We start from the raw sequence: 17,137 nt of genomic DNA, 5'->3' as shown, positions 1-17,137 counted from the left end.
AATTTAAATTACTAAAAAATCTTCCACTAAGCAATTCATCTGAAGCTTAAAAAAATTAAGAAGTACAGGCCTTCTTCCCCCGCTCCCAAATCCTCTATCACCAAGCAGTCGATTCAGCTGCAAGTTTCAGCACTTTAGGTTTGTGTGACCTCAGGCTCAGAAGTCTGAGCGGGGATTGTCCCCAGGATGCTGCAGCACCCTCACGGCCATGGCTGGTCCTGCCAAGCCCCCTCCTCACCAACTCCTGCTGCAGATGGTCCCCAGCATCCTGCACAGGAGGAGGCTCCTGGCCTTCCTCAGCAGAGCAGCCCCAATCCCACCATCAGCCACAAGGCTGTTCTGACCAAGCCCAAGAGACACACACGGCTTCAATAAGTACAGACAACACAGATACGGCTTTTTTTTTTTTTTTTTTTTTCAAAAACATACTTCATATTTCCTCTTTTATTATATAAATATGTTTAACCTTTTACTGTAAGAATATAAAATGTTTTAAGAGGATCTTTGTTATTTTTTTATACAAATTCACAAACAGTACAATTAATCAATAGGGGTCTCCGGGTTTGTGTTAACTCCGTGGTCTGGCCTGTTACTGTGGAGGATTTGAGATTTTGAACAGATAAGCAAAAAAAAAGCCAAGATATTTAAAAACAAAAAAAAAAAAAAAAATCAAAACAAAACCCAAACTTACTCTTCCTCTTTCAGATAATAATTAAAAAATAATCTAAAGACCCAGCTCCATTTTATTGACAGAACAGAGATAAGACAGATGAACTTCAGTCTCCTCCCCTTCACATGGCAGCCCTGGGGCCTGCAGGCCAGCTCTGCTCCTCTCCACCTACAAACAGGAAGCCTGGCATAGTGACCTTTTGTAGGTGGCTTAGGAGGGGAGGGGAAAGCACTTGCATATATCCATATATATAATATTTCTTTTTTTAAACAAACTTGCATTTTACACATTTCTGTTAACAGTAGCCCAATCCGCAGTGTGGATTCTCACGTTACATATTTGTGCTAGAAGAGTAAAAATGCAGAAGCACAGTTTGGGTCCCCAGTTCCCAGTGAAGAGGGAGGGAGAGGCACAACCAGAATGTGGAGGTGGGACACAGTAGGGTAAGCCTAAAAACAAAAATTTAAAATTAAAAAAAAAATTTAAAATTAAAAAAAAAAAATTTAAAAAGGGGTGGGGGTGGAGGAGGGGATAAAATAAGAACAAACCCAAGGGGCATTATTCCAGTCTAGGCACAAAAATGTTTCAGTCTCAAAATCTCTTTCCTGTAATAATTCCAGGGCTTTTGAGGAGGGAAAAAAAAAAAGTAACAAATTAAAACGAGGTAGCCAGACATCATATATATATTTATATATATAGAATATATTCAGCAGAAAAAAAAGTACTTAAAAATCCACAAGAACAGCAACTTCATATGTCTTTAAAAATAAAACCATGTAAGAAAATGAATACTGTAAGGGGGAGAATGAGTGAGGAAAACTGGGATCAATTACAGGATGTAAGCAAGGGATAGATGGGAGAGTAAGAGGCTGTTTTTGTAGCAGTAATTTTTTTTATGCATTTCAAAATAAAAACAGGTCACAGTATCTCAAATGAAGCAGAAATGAAGCTGGAGATTCTTCCTCGTGTCCCCCAGGTAGAGAGGAGTGAAAACCCCTTTCTACCTGCTCACCCCCAACCCAGAGAGGAATGGATATGTGGCTGGATATGTCTATCCCTGTTGCCAAGGAGGAGGAGGGGAGAAAAGGAGAGAATGATGAAAGGGAAGACAAGTCTCAGTAACTCTCAGGGTCCCCCAGTGCACAGGAAGGCTTAAGAGAGTGGGTTCTGTGTCCAGTCCCCACAGAGACAGGAGGAGGAGGAAATGGTGTGTTCATGTCCAGTGGAGAGGTGGGGAGGGAGAATGGAGTGCCTGGACTTTTCCATTACCCATAGTGCAGGATGACATGGAAACATACTGACAAAAGGGGAGGCTGTAGCTATCGCTAGTCTCAGTGCAGTGGAGAACTGGAACAGTGGGAGGTTGTATCCACCCACAGCACAGAATAACATGAAACTGGAGACTGAAGAGAGATTTAAAAGGGAAAAAAAATCAATGTACCTAGGGAGCAGTATTTCTGTCACACATGTGTTGACAGGGGAGGGGCAAGCACAGAGGTGGAATGGTTGTTTTATCAAAAGCTCTGTCTGTGCCCAGCTCAGGATGACTGGGTGGCTGGGCGCACAAGTGTAGCTAGGAAGCCTTTGCTGCTGTTAACTTATTTTTTGTTCCCATCTCCACTCTCCTTTATATAAACCAAAAATAATCTATTCTGAATACATGGCAGAACAAGGGTCTTTGTTTATCCATCCTTAGTGCTTGAGGAGATGGAATGTGGGAGTGGGGATAAAGAGGGGTGTCTCTAGCCCCAGTGCATAAGTGTGGGTTTCTACCTCTTCTGCAGGGAAGGATGCTGTGGGAAGGGAGAGGGCTCTGTATCCCTAGCATGGAACTTGAGGCATGACCTGGAAAATGGATAGGTGCTTTCTCTCTGTCCTCCTGGTCCCCCTTCCTCCTCCTCCACAGCAAGGATAGGTAGGCAGCACAGAAGGGTCGAGGATAGACCCTCTATGTTCCTCCCTGCGGTGCCAGAGTGCGTGGGCATGTCTCTGTGCATGCCCCTCTCTCTTTCTCTCCTCCTCTGCAGCAGTCAGTCAGTCAGTGAGTCCCTCCAGAGGAGATGGAGGTCTCGGGGCACCCTCCTCCTCCTCTCACCTGACCTTCTCACTCTCAGTCATTTCCCAAAGTCCCAGGTTGAGCACCTTGAGGCAGGGCAGCTGGGTGATGCGCTCCAGGCCCCGCTTGGTGATGCGGGTGCAGCCGTAGAGGTCGATGCCCGTGAGCTGGCTGAGGTGTTCGGCGATGAGCTCCAGGCCCTTGTCGGTGATGCGGACGCACTGGCCGATGTTGAGGGTGCGCAGCCCGTGCATCTGCCGCACCATGCGGTTGATGCCCTCGTCGCTGATGTGGCAGGAGCAGAGCGACAGCGAGCGCAGCCCGTCGAGGCCCTGTGCGATGTAGGCCAGGCTCTGGTCCCCCACCTTGTCGCAGAAGGAGACGTCGAGGCCCGACAGCCGCAGGCTGCCCATGGCCAGGTGCATGATGCCCGTGTCGCTGATGTTGTCGCAGGAGCGCAGGTTGAGGCTCCGCAGGCTGCTCATGTGCGACAGGTGCAGCAGCCCCGCGTCCGAGATGCCCCCGCAGAAGCTGAGGTTGAGCTGGCGGAGGCGGCCCAGCCCGCGGGCCAGGTGCTTGAGCGAGAGGTCGCTGAGCTTCTGGCAGTCCTGCAGCGTGAGCTGCTCCAGGCCCAGGCAGCCCTCGGCCGCGCTGCGGGTCATGCCCGCCAGGTGCCCGATGCCCACGTCGGAGAGGTGCCGGCAGGAGCGCAGGTTGAGGCTCTTGAGCCGCTGCAGGCCCCAGGCGATGAGCAGCAGGCCGGTGTTGGTGATGTTGCTGCAGCCTCCGAGCTCGAGCACCTCCAGGCCCTTGAGGTACTGGGCGATGCGGCCCAGGCTGCTGTCCGTGATCTGCTTGCAGAGGCTCAGGTTGAGCGAGCGCAGGGAGCTGATCTCCGCCACGAAGGCGTGGCTCAGCCCGTTGTCGGTGAGGTTGTAGCAGCCGCTGAGGTTGAGGCTCTCGATGTCCGCCATGCCCTGGACCACGTAGCTCAGGCTGCGCCGCAGCGACAGGATCTGCACCCGCCGGATGCCCCGCGCCGCCAGGCTGGGGAAGAGCGAGGGGTTGGCGCGGCGCAGGTGCAGCTTGGCCTCCACGCCCCGCCACACCGAGCGGTGGTAGGCGGCGTCCCGCCAGGCCGTGCACACCTGCGCCGCGCGGCCCTTGTCGCGCACCTCCAGGTACCCGAAGATCATGGCGAGCAGCTCGGGGAACAGGCACGAGATGTGCGTTTCCATCGCACGCACGCCCGCCCGCGCCCGGCCGCCCCCGCCGGCGCCGCGCTGCTGCCCCTCGCCGCCGGGCCCGGCCCGCTTCCGCCCGGGGCCCGCCCGCCTTCCGCTCCGCGCCGCGCTCCTCCTGCCGCCGCCGCCGCCCTCACATCGCCGGCGCGGGCGGCGCGGGAGACGCTACTGCGCGACCGCCGGCCCGGCCCCGCCGCCTCTACCGCCGCGCCGGGCGGGCCGCGCCGCTGCCGCCGCCGCGCTGCTGCCGCGGCCGCGCCGCCCCGCGCCGCATCCCGGCGGGCGCGCCCCGGCGGCGGCCCCCGCGCCCCGTGCCCAGCGCCTGCCGCCGAGCCCCGCCGCCGCCGCCGCCTCCCTTTGTCTCCGCGCTGCCGCCGCTCACAGCCCGCGGCCCCGCGCCGCCCGCATCCCGCGCCGGCGGTGAGGCAGCGAGGGCAGGGGTTGGCGCGGCCCGGCCCGGCCCGGCCCGCCCGCCGCCGGTACCGACTCCGCCGCTCCGGGCCCGCCCGCTCCGCTCCGCGCCGCGCGCTGCTGGGCCCGGCGCCGCTCCGGCCCGCGGGAGGGGGGGGAGGCGCGGCCAGGCGCGGGGGGAGGAGGCAGCCGGGGAGGAGGCGGCGCCGGGCCGGGCCTGTTTCCCCTCCCGCCCCCACCCGCGCCGCTTGCGCAATGGTACGGTCCGGAACACGGCGAGCCGTCGCCCTGGAAACAGCGCGGGCCGCGCGGCGCCCCCGCCGCTCCCGCCGTGCTGCGCTGCCCCGCCCCGCCGCCGGGGGCGCCACCGCCGCTCCGGGCCCGGCCCCAGCGGCCTCGGCCGTCACCGGGGCCCGGCCCGAGGCACCTCAGCGGTCACCGGGGCCCGGCCCGAGCGGCCTCAGAGGTCACCAGGACCCGGCCCGGCCCCAGCACATGGCACGCGGTGGCATCCATACGGCTCTAGACTGTGCAGAGAGGGAGACACCACAACCTCTGTGGGCAGTCTGGTGCAGTGCATGGGCACCCACACAGGAAGGAAGTTGTTCCTTGTGGTCAGGAGGCGCTTTCTGTGCATCAGTTTGTACCTGTCGGCTCTTGTCCTATTGCTTGGTGTCACCGAGAAGAGCCTGGCTCTATCCTCTTGACTCATCCTTAAGATACTTACATTGATGAGGTCTTTTCTCAGTCATCTCTTCTTGAGGCTGAACAGGCCAAATTTTCTCAGCCTTTTCTCTCAATAGCAATGTTCCACTCCCCTCATCCTCTGTGTCACTCTTCACTGGACCCTCTTCAGGACTCTCTAGTACAAACGAGCCCAGAACTGGATGCAGTGCGCCAGGGCTGAGTAAAAAGGCAGGATCACCTCCCTTGACCCGCTGACCATGCTTCCCTTGATGCATTACTAATCCTAATTCTTGCCCTGTCAGTGCAGAGAAGCCATGGTGGGTGCTGTGCTGTCACCCATGGATCACAGGTCCCCACCAGGGCAGGGGTGGCAAGGCTGTAGAAAGCAGCACTGCTTCACAGAATCACATACCCAGTTAGGTGGGAAAAGACCTCTGAGATCATCGAGTCCAGCCTATGACCAGACACCACCAGGCCAACCAGACCATGGCATTGAGTGCCACATCCAGTCTTCCTTAAACACCTCCAGGGACAGTGACTCCACCACCTCCCTGAGCACTCCCTTCCAATGTCTAATCACCTTTCTGTGAAGTAATTCCTCCTAATGTCCAACCTAAATCTGCCCTGGCACAGCTGGAGACTCCAGCTCAGTACAGAAGCCAGCCCCCTTGCTTCACCCCATATCTGCCACTGGGCCACCTCTGCACTGAGGTTTGCCAAGGCCATGCTGGGCTGGCTGGTAACTCCTCGAGCTCTCTGGGAGCCCCAGGCCCCATGAGGAGGGACAGAGGTCTGTGCAGCTGTGGAAGGTAGCAAGGAGAAGGTGGATGGTGCCTCACCCCTGCCTGCTGGAGCACTGGCTGCTGTGGTGGGCAGCATGGCCATGAGGCAGTGTGACAGCCTTGAGGAGCAAAGTTTGGGAACTCCCTGTCCAGGCATGCCTGCAGGAGCGATAGGACAGGGCTGTAAACAACTCAGAGCTCTGGGTAGCTGTCAAGGTTGCTGTACATCTCTGCATGGATTGTTTTAGGGCCTCTGTAATGGGAAATAGAAAATCTTCTGAAAATGGCTTTCAGCTGATGGCCTCCTTGAACTAGCTCTGAAAATGGTTGAGATACTCCCATAAACCAAGCAATTTCCAGTGACTTCCAATAATTTCAAGAAAGAATGTTTGAAAACCATGTTTCCTATTTGTCTATAGCCTTGTGTAATGGTAGCCATGTACATCTCAACACTAGGCAATATTGCAGCAGTGTTAAAAATGGCTTAAGTTCTACCAGAGATCAGGTAAGGCTTTTCAAAACAGTTTCAGAAGAGCAGGACTACCCTTTCTTTGTAAAGAAAAAGTTAAGTTTGTTCAACATGACAGGGTGTCTTTTTAACACTGTCTGGATTGCTAAAATACTGCACAAATCAGCCTAGTTACTGATGTGTTTGCTGTACTGATGCCTTCACTGACCTGAAGGAATAGGCTCCATTTTAATTATCATTTAAATTTATCTGCTACAGAAGCAGTCATGGCTCCACCTTCACATACAGATTCCATATTAGTGGATTCTCTTGACTACTTAGAGGTTAAACATTTAGGTTTCACTCTGCTTTTTTCCTTCCTTTTTGCTTTAAGTTGGAGGCAAGGCGAGTTGAAGGACTCTGAGGCCCTGATCCTGCACTGAGTTCCCCATGCATATAAACATCACTATCAACATTTGGCTGTGGTTTGGCAGAGCAACAACAGCCAGCAGTGCAGCTCCTATTATTGGCTCCAAAATGGGGTGGCCACATGATGTGAAGCTCTGACCTGGTATTCATTCACCCTGCCTGCTCGAGTTAATTCAAGAAGTTTTTGACAGGTTAACTTTTTACCAGCAGACTTTATGCCGGCTCAGGTGTCAGTGTGCTGAGCTCCAGCCAGATCAGGTATCGTCTGCACCCCTGTGCCTGGCTCCTGGCCAGAGCAGGATTGGGCTTGGCCCTGCATCCTGAGCTCTGGCTCATTCAGCAGCAGCCTGATCACATGCCTTGGCCTGATCCCGATGAAATTTGTGCTCCTGGGGGATCCAGCAATGCACAGACCTGGATTTAGTGATTGTGGAGCTGCAGTCACACACAGGAGCTATACCTTTGTGGTATTATTTTTGCACTTTGTGCTATTGAGACTTTGGTTAATGAGCAAAAGATTGGGGGCAATAGATTTTTTTTCTCTGCAGATAGGCTGTGTTCAGATCAGCTGTAGAGCATCTCAACAGAAATGGAGAATTTCCGTGGAGTAAAGATAAAGGTGTGGCATCTCACAGGCCTGTCGTGGCAGGGATTCCCTGTCTGGAGGCAGTGGGATCCCTCACAGGAAGGCTGAGTCCAGCAGACATCAGGCAATGTGTGAAGGAAATGTGGCACAGAAGTGTCTCAGGGATTGTTGCATTACTCATAACTGGCAAAGCTACAAGCAAGTTCTACAAGTCATTCTCAAGGAGTGCTAATGAAGCCTTTCACAGAGTTATCCCAAACTCAGCTGCGGAATCTTAGCATGGAAATAATGTGGAATTTCCTCTCCCTAAGCCTTTCAAACCACATTTGAAGGGGAGCAGGAAAAGGTGTGCTCTTCAAGGCAGAACAGCTTACCTGAAATACTTTTTTCTTTATATCTTGGCACATTGTGTCTGTAGTGTCTCTTGTGTGGAGCCAGCAGAAGTTAGAAATAGATGAAGCATTTCCTGGAGACTCTAAAGTTCTCTTTCTTACTTCTTATATACTTAGACCATCTGTCCTTCCTTGTGAACAGTTAAGATTTACATGTTGAGTGGAACAGCCTGGAATTTGGATTCGTAATCCTAATCTACTGTAGTGTTGATCTGGGGGAGAGGAAGGCACAGAAGTTACTCTTCCAGCAGATTTTTATTTGCCAGCCTAAGTGACCGATGTTTGGAAATAGAGGTTTGGAAAGACAAAGTACAAAGTGCGTGAAAAGGGCCAATTTATCACATGGCTGTTGGGTTGACTTTGTGTTTCCAGGAGTAAAGGAATATGTGCCATGTTTTTCATGATCTCATGTGGTATAAATAGGAGGTGGTAATCACCATGTGATAAACTGCATTTTATTAAAAATCCCTGCCTGTCTCTTAGGCACTCATGGCTGCTCCATCCCCCTGGAACCATCCCTAGCATTCCAGCTCCTCAAGCAGCTCCTGACAGCCATGCTCTCTTTCAGAAAGCACTTGCCAGATAAATGCTTCACTTTTTTCCTCCTGTTACACCACTATTCAGTGGAGGCTGTACAGTTTTGCTTGGCAGGGGTTCAGGAGGATTCACATAACTCACTCGTGGCCTCTGTGATTGGAAGCAGCTCGTGCTGATAAAGCTGCACTGTTGTCCATCCTGCATGGTTGGGTGTAACATCCACCAGGTCTCTCTCTAGCTCCCATCTCAGCCTGGCCTTGTGTGTTACTTTTGCCTGTCAGTTTGCAGGGTAACTTCTGGCTCATATTAGTCATTTAAGAGATAACAGAGTCCTTTATCCTTACTTTTCTTCTGCCACCCTACTCCATGTGCTTTCTGCATTTTCACAGCTTCAGCTGCAGAATGAAAAACTTGTCAATTTACCCACAGGAATCTTTGTAGCCTTTGGCTTTGCTTTTGCCTCTGGGCAGTGGCCATTGGCACTGCAGGACAGAAGTGATGCAAAATCACTTGGACAATAAAGCCCATGCCCAGCTAACCCTTCTCTCTCTTTTGATCCATTTAAACTTAGATGCAGCCACAGTTGTCCTTCACAAGTTGGCTTCCAGACCTTCTTCATCAGATTTGAATAAAATCTGACCAATAAAATCAACTAAGTTTGACACAACCCATGGTCTTAAAGTGGGTTTAAAGTTGGTTTAGTGGAGCTTCTTCAAATTCAATTTGGGGAATGTTTTTTTATGTATAAATGAAACCAAAAGAGTCTTTTTGGGACTGTTGCAATAGGACAGTAGTTTATGGTTTTAAACTAAAGGAGAGTCAATTTAGACAGGATACAAGTTTTTTACTGAGAGATGGTGGCTGCTGCATTCCTGGAAACATTAAAGGTCAGGTTGGACAGGACTCTGAGCAACCTGGTCCAGGTGAAGATGTCCCATGTCATTGCAGGGGGTTGGACTAGGTGGCCTTTCAAGGTCCCTTCCAAACCAAACTTCTCAATGATTCTGTGTTGCACATGTGCATATCTGTGTGCATGCACACACACACATATATAAATCAGCAAAGGGTGTTCAGTGAGTGGATTCCCTTTGGAATTCATGCTGTTTTTTTTATTTTTATGATCTTTCATTTTTTGATCAGATAATACAACTGATTTAACTGCTCAGAGGGTTTTTGGAAATTGTAATACTGGGGTCCTTTTGCCTATTGAGCTTTGTTTTGAAGACTGGGTCACTATGAAGCTTTCCTTAAAAAACAAACTGGGTTTTTTTACTTTGCAGGCTTCATGTCTCTAATAGGTGCTACATGAGGATGTATTTTAGGATTACATGGTTTGTCCCAAAGTAATTCTCATGTGCCATGTATTTACTGGAATTGGGTGATTAATTCAAAATACAGTGTAGTGTGGATATGTGGTTAGATGCTGGGGCAAAATTCAGAGCTAATGTCTCAGTGCAGACTCCAGCTATAGATTAGAGCCTTTTGGATTTGGGTATTTTCTTCAGGTCTTGTTTTTACTTCAGTCAGTAGCTGACAAGAACACAACTCTGCTGATGTGAGGGGGAATGGGCAGAGGCTGTGAAGTGTGGGAGGACAGGATTATATTCCCAGTTTTGCTGGTAAATTGTCCAGCAATTGTTGCTGCTGTAACAGACTGAACCAAGCGTAAATGAAAGGATTGCTTGAAGAATCAAAACAATTTGTGACTGTCCAGACAACTCCCTCGAATGCCATGTGCCTTTCATGTCTGTCTGTCTGTCTGTCTGCTTCTGTGGGACAGGACTGTCTGGTGCTCGGAGCAGGTGACCTGGGCCCCTGCCCACGGGCAATTCCCTGGTTTGGCCATGCATGTCCCACCCTTCAGGGCTCACATGGAGCTTGGTACTCAATGGTTAAAATCATCAAAGGGAAAGTGCTTTGGGAGGGCAGGATGTAAAACCTCAAACCTGAAGTGTTTGCAGTTCATTGTATTGGGTGCTATTTTAAGTCTTGGGTGCTATTTTAAGTGTTGGGCTTTGTCAGTTCTTCCTCAGCAGCACCAAAGAAGATGGAGATGGCAGAAAATATCTGATGCAATCGTTATTATTAAAAGCAGTGGCACAAAAACAAAGAGACCTTTCAGGTGGTAATTGCTTTCATAAGCCATTCCTGGGGATTGAACTCTGAGACCTCTACAACTTGATCTAATAGGGACAGCCCCTGCAGTCACAGCAGAAACATGTGTGTCTGACATGCTGTGTGGTACCTGTTACAGCAGCAGGTCTGTGAAATCTGCCTTTGTAACAGCTGTTTAGTGCAAAAGCCAGCAGAGGTGGATGAATGCTCTGTGTGTGCAGCTCCACTGGCAGCCAGCACGTTCACCCTGGGATGGGGAGATGCTCTGGGCAGAGCATCTCTCTCTGCAGTCAGGGCAGGTGTAGCATTACTGGCCTGTGAGTAAGGGGAGTTTGGCTGTCAGGGAAGCTGCTCCCTGTGCTCTCTGTCAGAAGCTGCAAGGAAGAAAAGACATCAGGCTCTGGGCTTTCCAGTCAAGCCTTGCCTGGGCCCCCCCAGAGTGAGGGCCAGGGACAAGTAATTAAAATATTCTTGCCACAGTGAAAGTGGAAGGTAGCCTCACAAGAGGGTGAGCTCAGCTTGGGGAGGGTACTGATGTAGCTGTGTGGCTCTCAAAACACAAGATTTTTGTACCCATGGATTACTGCAGCATTGTTTTGACTCCTCCCTCTCTGGACCGTGGCCACCAGCACATTTTCAGGTAGTAAATGGCATTCTGAAATTGGCAATTCACTTGAATTGGACCAAGTTATGTCACTTGCCTTCTGAGCACTGGCTCTGAAGTAAGTTCTTGGAGGAAAACTGAAAAATAGGGCAATACTGTTTTGGAAACATGCTGTGAAAATGAGATTCACAGTTAGAGCTTGGCACAAAGGTGAGAGTTAGAAAATACAGTTTTATAAGGAAGGCGGGCTAAAGACACAAAATAGAATGTTATATTTAATGGAAGATTTGGATTGCATTGGCCAAAGGAAGGTTACTGTAACATTTTAATCCTGGAAGTACCAGTGCAGAGATTGTTTGTGCTAAATTCCCCTGATTTTCTGAAAGTTATCTGGTACAACCATAATGGGTGCACAAAAAAATGGTTGCAAAGGGACATCCCTTTCAGAAACTTCTTTTGTTCTTGCTTCTGTTCTTGGGTTCATGTGGAAACTCTAAAACCCCATTAAGGCAATTAAATTCACCAGCACGTGTTACCTATCTGTGCACGACAAAAATCTTGGAAATGCTCTCTGGAAATGTGGGGGTAAAATTAAGGGCAGGCACAAACAGGGCAGGAAGAAAGTACAGAGTTCACCATGCTAGAGGTGGAAATGAGTAGAACAAGATCTGTTTTAACTAGTTCTTTCAACTTGTGTCTACACTTTTAATTTAAAAAAAACATAATAAACCTTTGCCTACAGTATAATGTAAATTAATGTGTGACCAGACCCCCCTCAGGTACAAAGAGAATTCAACTTTCTCTAGTTCTGATCGTTCCAAATTTTTTTAAATGTGTGCATACAGAAAAGTATAAGCTAGAAATATGGCTTTTACTTCTGTTTTTTATTCCCCCAGCATACATGCTGACTAAATTATGTGGAAAAGCCTCTTTCTTTCCACTGTTTCACCCTTGAGATCCAGTATTTTCCTGGTCTTGTCAGTGTTGTTGTTCCACGCTTTTTGCCAGCAATCCTGATCTGTATTCTTTAGGTTTCTTTTGGAACAGTGAATCTTTTTGTGAGGAGATTACTCCTTGATGCCCTGAAGTAGGAAACATAAACAAAAAGTCTTGAAAATATTTATAGAATGGCAATAATTGCCACAGGATGTGGGAAGCACCAGGTAACTCATTAATAGTCCTTTGCATATCCATGTGGCAAAAGGTGTCTAATCATGTAATACCTTCCTGGAGGTTTGTAGCATTTCAGGTTCCTTTGCAGGTTTTAGCCCTGCTCCATCCATGATGAAACTGAGCCCCAAAGTGTGTGATCCTCATGGATGGGCAGTGAGTACCTGCAGCTTACCCCTGTTTGAGGTCTGGGGTGTTTGGGCTCTCGCTGTCTCACTCTAGGTGCCCAGAAGTGCAGGCATGGAATCAGGTTTTGGAAGCTGAGAGCTGAATGACTTCCCAGCGTCACATGCTGGGTTTGTTGCAGGGCCAGGATCCAGCCCAAATCTCCTGGCTCCCTACCCACTCCCTGAGCAGCAGGGCCAGTCCTCAGCTCTGTTTCAAGGGATCCTAGAGAGCACTGGCATTTTAGCAAGTCAGCTGGCAACTCCACTCTGTTTTGTTTAGAATGGTTCACATTCTTCCATCTAATTCCCACACTGAAAATTTCCAGCTTCCTATTTTTCCCAAGCTGTCCCAGCAAGACATATTGAATATGCAGATATGGTGGCACACACGTGCTTTTCCTGAGGCAACCCCTCAAAGTTTCTTCTGGATGTTTGTTTTACTCCAGTTCCTGTAATCCCCAAAGTGACATTAAACAGATTTTTTTGTTTAACCATTGAATGAAACTCTCTCTCTCTCTGTCCCTTTATTTGTGAGGATATGTGGTTTTAGTTACATTTTGCTGCATTCCATTGTGTGTGGAGGAGACACTGTGTAAATGAAAACACATTATAATTATTACACACCACGCACAAATGTCTCCTCAGACATCTCCCAGGCATGCCTTCCCTAGAACATATTTTTGAATGTGCACATCACTGTGTTTTCAAACCCATTCGTGTAGTAAATAACTTCTTTCTCTCTGCAAGTGTTCACTCAAAGTCTTGCAAGTGCATCTCAGAGGCAAATGAAATTGTGCCTGGGAGCAGGAGCAGGAGCCTTGCTAGCCCATTTCCTGATGCTGAATCTCTCAGTACAAAGTTGGCACTGGGCTTGACTGAAGAACTGCATGCTGTCAGCACGAGCAAAGTCAAGACAGTGAAAAAGCTGGCTTCTGCTTCAAGAGAGGAAGTTATTTTGCTGGAACAGCATAAATCCTTAATAGGATTTCTTGCTTCCCCTGCAGTGTAGAGACTCAGGCAATTCCCTCTTTCATCCTACACCTTGTCTGCTGCAAGGATGGTGCACATAGCCTCACACAGCAGCTTTCTGAGGTCCACACCTGCAGGCAAACCTCTAACCCCTGTGTGAAATGCAGCCTGCTTCCCTCTCCTGCAAGACGAGCAATTCCTATCTTCTCTGTGGACACACTGGGGTGGTTTTTGGTTTTGTTTTTGTTTTTTTTTTTGCAGAACAAACATATTTTTCTTTGCAAGAACTTAGTAGTTGTCCAGTAAAGCAGAGGTTGCATTCCAGATGTACAGCTGTTCCACCTACAGAAATTCCCTATGCCTGTCTAGTCCACTTACTCAATAGCATATTGCCAGAGAGAATAAATATGTTCAAGAGGTTGGGGAAAGAATTTCAGGACTTTGGATTGTAGTGTAAAATAGATAATTGTAATTTTCTCTATTTGAGTGGCAGTTGGAAGAACTTAACCTGCTGGATTTCTCCCACTGAGTATGTGTTTTCCCTATAGTTTCAGAGGGAAAATAAACACTTTTTTTTTGTTTTAGAAAAAGCCACCTCCTGTAGACTGTTCAGTTGTGTGTGCTAAGTTCTGCACAAGGTTTAGTGTGAGCATGGACTAAATAATAACAATATTTAATTATTTACATATAGTATTTAGTGTGAATAATTAACAATTATATACACTAATATCAAAATATCCAAATACTTTTCTGAAATTTGCAGGATCGTAGTGATCAGAACTGGGCAGGCTTATCCAGCCTAGCTGCACCTGCTGTGGGAACAGGGACTTTTAAATCCATATTTGAAGGGCTGCAAAATGTGGGTTTTGCAATCTGGACTCTCAGAACAACTCTGAGCCAAATTCTCTGGTGCCAGTCACTCATGGGCTTGTACACTGCTTTCTGAGTAGATGAGGTGTTAGATAAGCACCTACTTTTTCCAGATAATTTAACCCCTTGGAGTTACATTTCTGGTAGCTACAACATTTTTCATGTCCAAAGCAGGAAAGGAAAAACAGAGTTTTCCACAGGCACCTCTGAAATCTGATTCCTTGTTTTGAAGCCTAGGTGTGGGCTGAGCTATTTGGAGGATGAAATTTTCACTGGTGGAGTTCAGGATGTGCTCAGAAAGCCTCCCCATGGGTGGAAAGCCAGGCTGGTGACAACTTGCACTGGCTGTGTTGATGTAAAGCAAGTTTTGATTTTGGTTAGCCCTGCTGGGCAGGCAGAGCTGTGGGAGGAGGAGATGGATGCTATTCTGGTGTCTGCACCAAAATGTCACATTATAGTTCGTGTTGGCGAGAGGAGCAGGAAAAAAGCACAGCTTTTTTTGGAAAGCTTTTGGATAACTTTGGCAGTTAAAATATCTATATAATATGCTTTGAAAACTGAGGCAAAGTCCATGAAAATGGACAAATTTGAATAAAGTGCACTAGCAGCTTCAGTTGCTTTTCCAGTTGTTCTTTTTTTCCTTTTTGGGAAGGATTTACAAAGCAGCAAATGCTAGCACAAATACTGGAAGCTTCATCTTTTACAAATCAGGTAATTTTAGAGCCATCTTTCAAGCTAATGCTTTGTTATCAGCTTTTTAACACACTGATTTTTTCTTTTCCCTTTTTTGCTATCATGTTCTTGCACTTCAGGGCCTTGACCTGATAACACAGAGGCTTTGGCAGCATCTTAGCTTTGTGTAGTTCCTGTCCAGAGGCTGATGTTCATTCTCTGTGCAGTTGTGCCCTGGGCCTGTGGCAGTGAACTTACAAACAAGATCTGTAACAGGATACCTTTATGTTCTGCAGTTCAAATTGCATGTAAGTGATTGGTGCTAGCATGAAGCTGAGATATAAAATAATCTCCTTTTTGGTACAAATGTATATGCACTCTATTCCCCAGACACTTTGAATAGGTTTAGCTTAAATCTCTTGCACCCAGAATTAACAGGAAATTCCTTCATTGAAGTGTGACAGTATAGAAGATAAGTTCTGAAATTGGTTAAATTGGTGTAATCTCCTGATACATACAGGGCTTTATTTATGGTGCTTCAACCTTTAATAAATTTATTTTTAATATAAAATACAGTAAGCATGCTTGAAAAAAAAAAAGCTTTTTCTCTTTTTTATTTGTGAAAACTATGAAGATGATGCAGTTATACACTTGGGCATTATTCCCAAAATGTTCTGTATTTGAATCCACTGTATCTGAGCAGGAGCAATCTTTAATTGACAGCAGAAGTATTTGATGGTTGAAAGAACAGAGAAAGCAAACAGATTTTAATTTTGATCCCAATTCAGCAAAAATGAGTAGGGATATTCTTACTTTCAGGCACCTGGTTTAATGCTTTACTGAATGGAGTAAATCTGCACCACGGTTTTACTGTTCCAGCCTGTCACTCAGCCCCTCCTGCCCCTCTCTTTCTCTTTCTGTAAGGAAAAATAGTGGCTGTTGGGGTTGTGGGGTTTAAGGGATGGGTGTATGTGCTTGCTTTCCAAGTCTAGAGTTGAGGAAAAGCTGACCATTATTATTTTTATTAGACTAGACTTTATAAGAACCTCTTTGAAGAGTCTGTTAGGAAGGGTAAAATTATAATGAATTTGGATTTATTCCAATGGTTTACTGTTTCCTTTGGCAGTGTACATGTCAAGCTTTGTTGGCAGTGATTTACTGACAGGAGGGTCTTGGTCTGACCCAGTCTGAGGCTGGTCCCTGTGACCTTCACTGAGGTGCAGAATGTGCAACACACAGCAGTAATCAGTGCATCTCCATTTCCTCCAGTCATCCACTCCGGGAGAATGAAGAACCACTGCAGCAACAGCTCAACTGTACTTTGAATGTTTGATTTCCTTTGGCAGTTGATGTAATGATTACAGAGTGTGGAACAAGCTAAAAGGAATCTCTATCCAGAGCAAAAATGAAGTCCAGGCCTGTGAGATGTGGGACATAAATCTTGGTTTGGGATGGCTCCACTGGGATGGGAGTAGCTGGACAGCCCTTTAGGGAGGATGAAGGTGCTCTGTGCTTTCCAAGATGAGAGTGAGGAAGAGAACACTTAAAGTCATCCAACTGTTTCCATCCCCTGGCCTGTCCCAAAATCTCTGCAGAGGAGTTGCTTTGACTTGGATTGCCTTGCTCTGCCTCCTTGCTCATGTTGTCACAGAACTTTGTGTTCTTATGCTTCCTAACCTCCAAGGAGGGCTGATGGCTGTGCTCTTCACCACCGTAGTCTGAGCATGGAGTTCTCACACAAATCCTGCAGGCAGCATCAGCTCCCAGCAGGGCCAGGGCTGCCCTCCTGTCACTGTCATTGAGGGGTCTGTGCTGTGGTCAGATAGAGCAGATAGCAAACCAGCTCCCAGGACTGGCCTCTGGAAAAAAAAGAAGGGATGTATGTTCTTCTTTTCACTGTTCTCATGTCTTACTCTCCTCTAGAGTTTGTTAAATTTGTGTAAATTTAACATTTGGGACATTAGCTAGATGGCCTAAAGGGATGGAGTCCTTCATTCTTGGAAATGATGTTGAAGACCAGCAGCGTTGGGCTTCCTAATCCTGCCTGGGCTTGTGTTTCAACCTGACCCCCATGGCTCCTTTGAGGGGGCCTGGGGAACATTTTCTGAAGATGTAATTGTTAGTGCAATTGGAGGAGATGGGGTGCTTGTCTGGCAAGGAAGCTGTGGCTCTGTGGGCAACTTAAATAAGCTGCTGGTCGGTCAGCAGAGGATAATGCTTGGTACTTCTTTCAAATACATGTATCTAGATTTGTTAGATTTATAATTATACATAGTAGAACTGGTCTCATTTCTTATGGGACTTTCCCATATGAATAGAGGACGCTAA

The 17,137-nt window shown here is 47.9% G+C and overlaps 2 protein-coding genes across 2 annotated transcripts in view; one reads left to right on the top strand and one right to left on the bottom strand.

Moving 5' to 3' along the window:
* Nucleotides 1–17,137, top strand: part of WNT5B (Wnt family member 5B) — a 55,189-nt gene that overhangs the window by 16,378 nt on the left and 21,674 nt on the right. The gene's annotated exons all lie outside the window — the stretch shown is intronic.
* On the bottom strand, nt 1,339–3,991 carry FBXL14 (F-box and leucine rich repeat protein 14). The gene has a single exon (XM_063153871.1). The coding sequence runs from the start codon at nt 3,962–3,964 to the stop codon at nt 2,762–2,764; it is 1,203 nt and encodes a 400-aa protein (XP_063009941.1). The 5' UTR covers nt 3,965–3,991; the 3' UTR covers nt 1,339–2,761.

Source organism: Melospiza melodia, chromosome 4 (assembly GCF_035770615.1).
Source record: "Melospiza melodia melodia isolate bMelMel2 chromosome 4, bMelMel2.pri, whole genome shotgun sequence".
NCBI lineage: Eukaryota > Metazoa > Chordata > Aves > Passeriformes > Passerellidae > Melospiza > Melospiza melodia.
Note: the sequence above shows the minus strand (reverse complement) of the source record. Positions and strands in the feature narration are given on the sequence as shown.

Bases quoted from the DNA above. Each gene is read 5' to 3' on its own strand.
- FBXL14 (XM_063153871.1), bottom strand. From the start codon at position 3,964: ATGGAAACGCACATCTCGTGCCTGTTCCCCGAGCTGCTCGCCATGATC.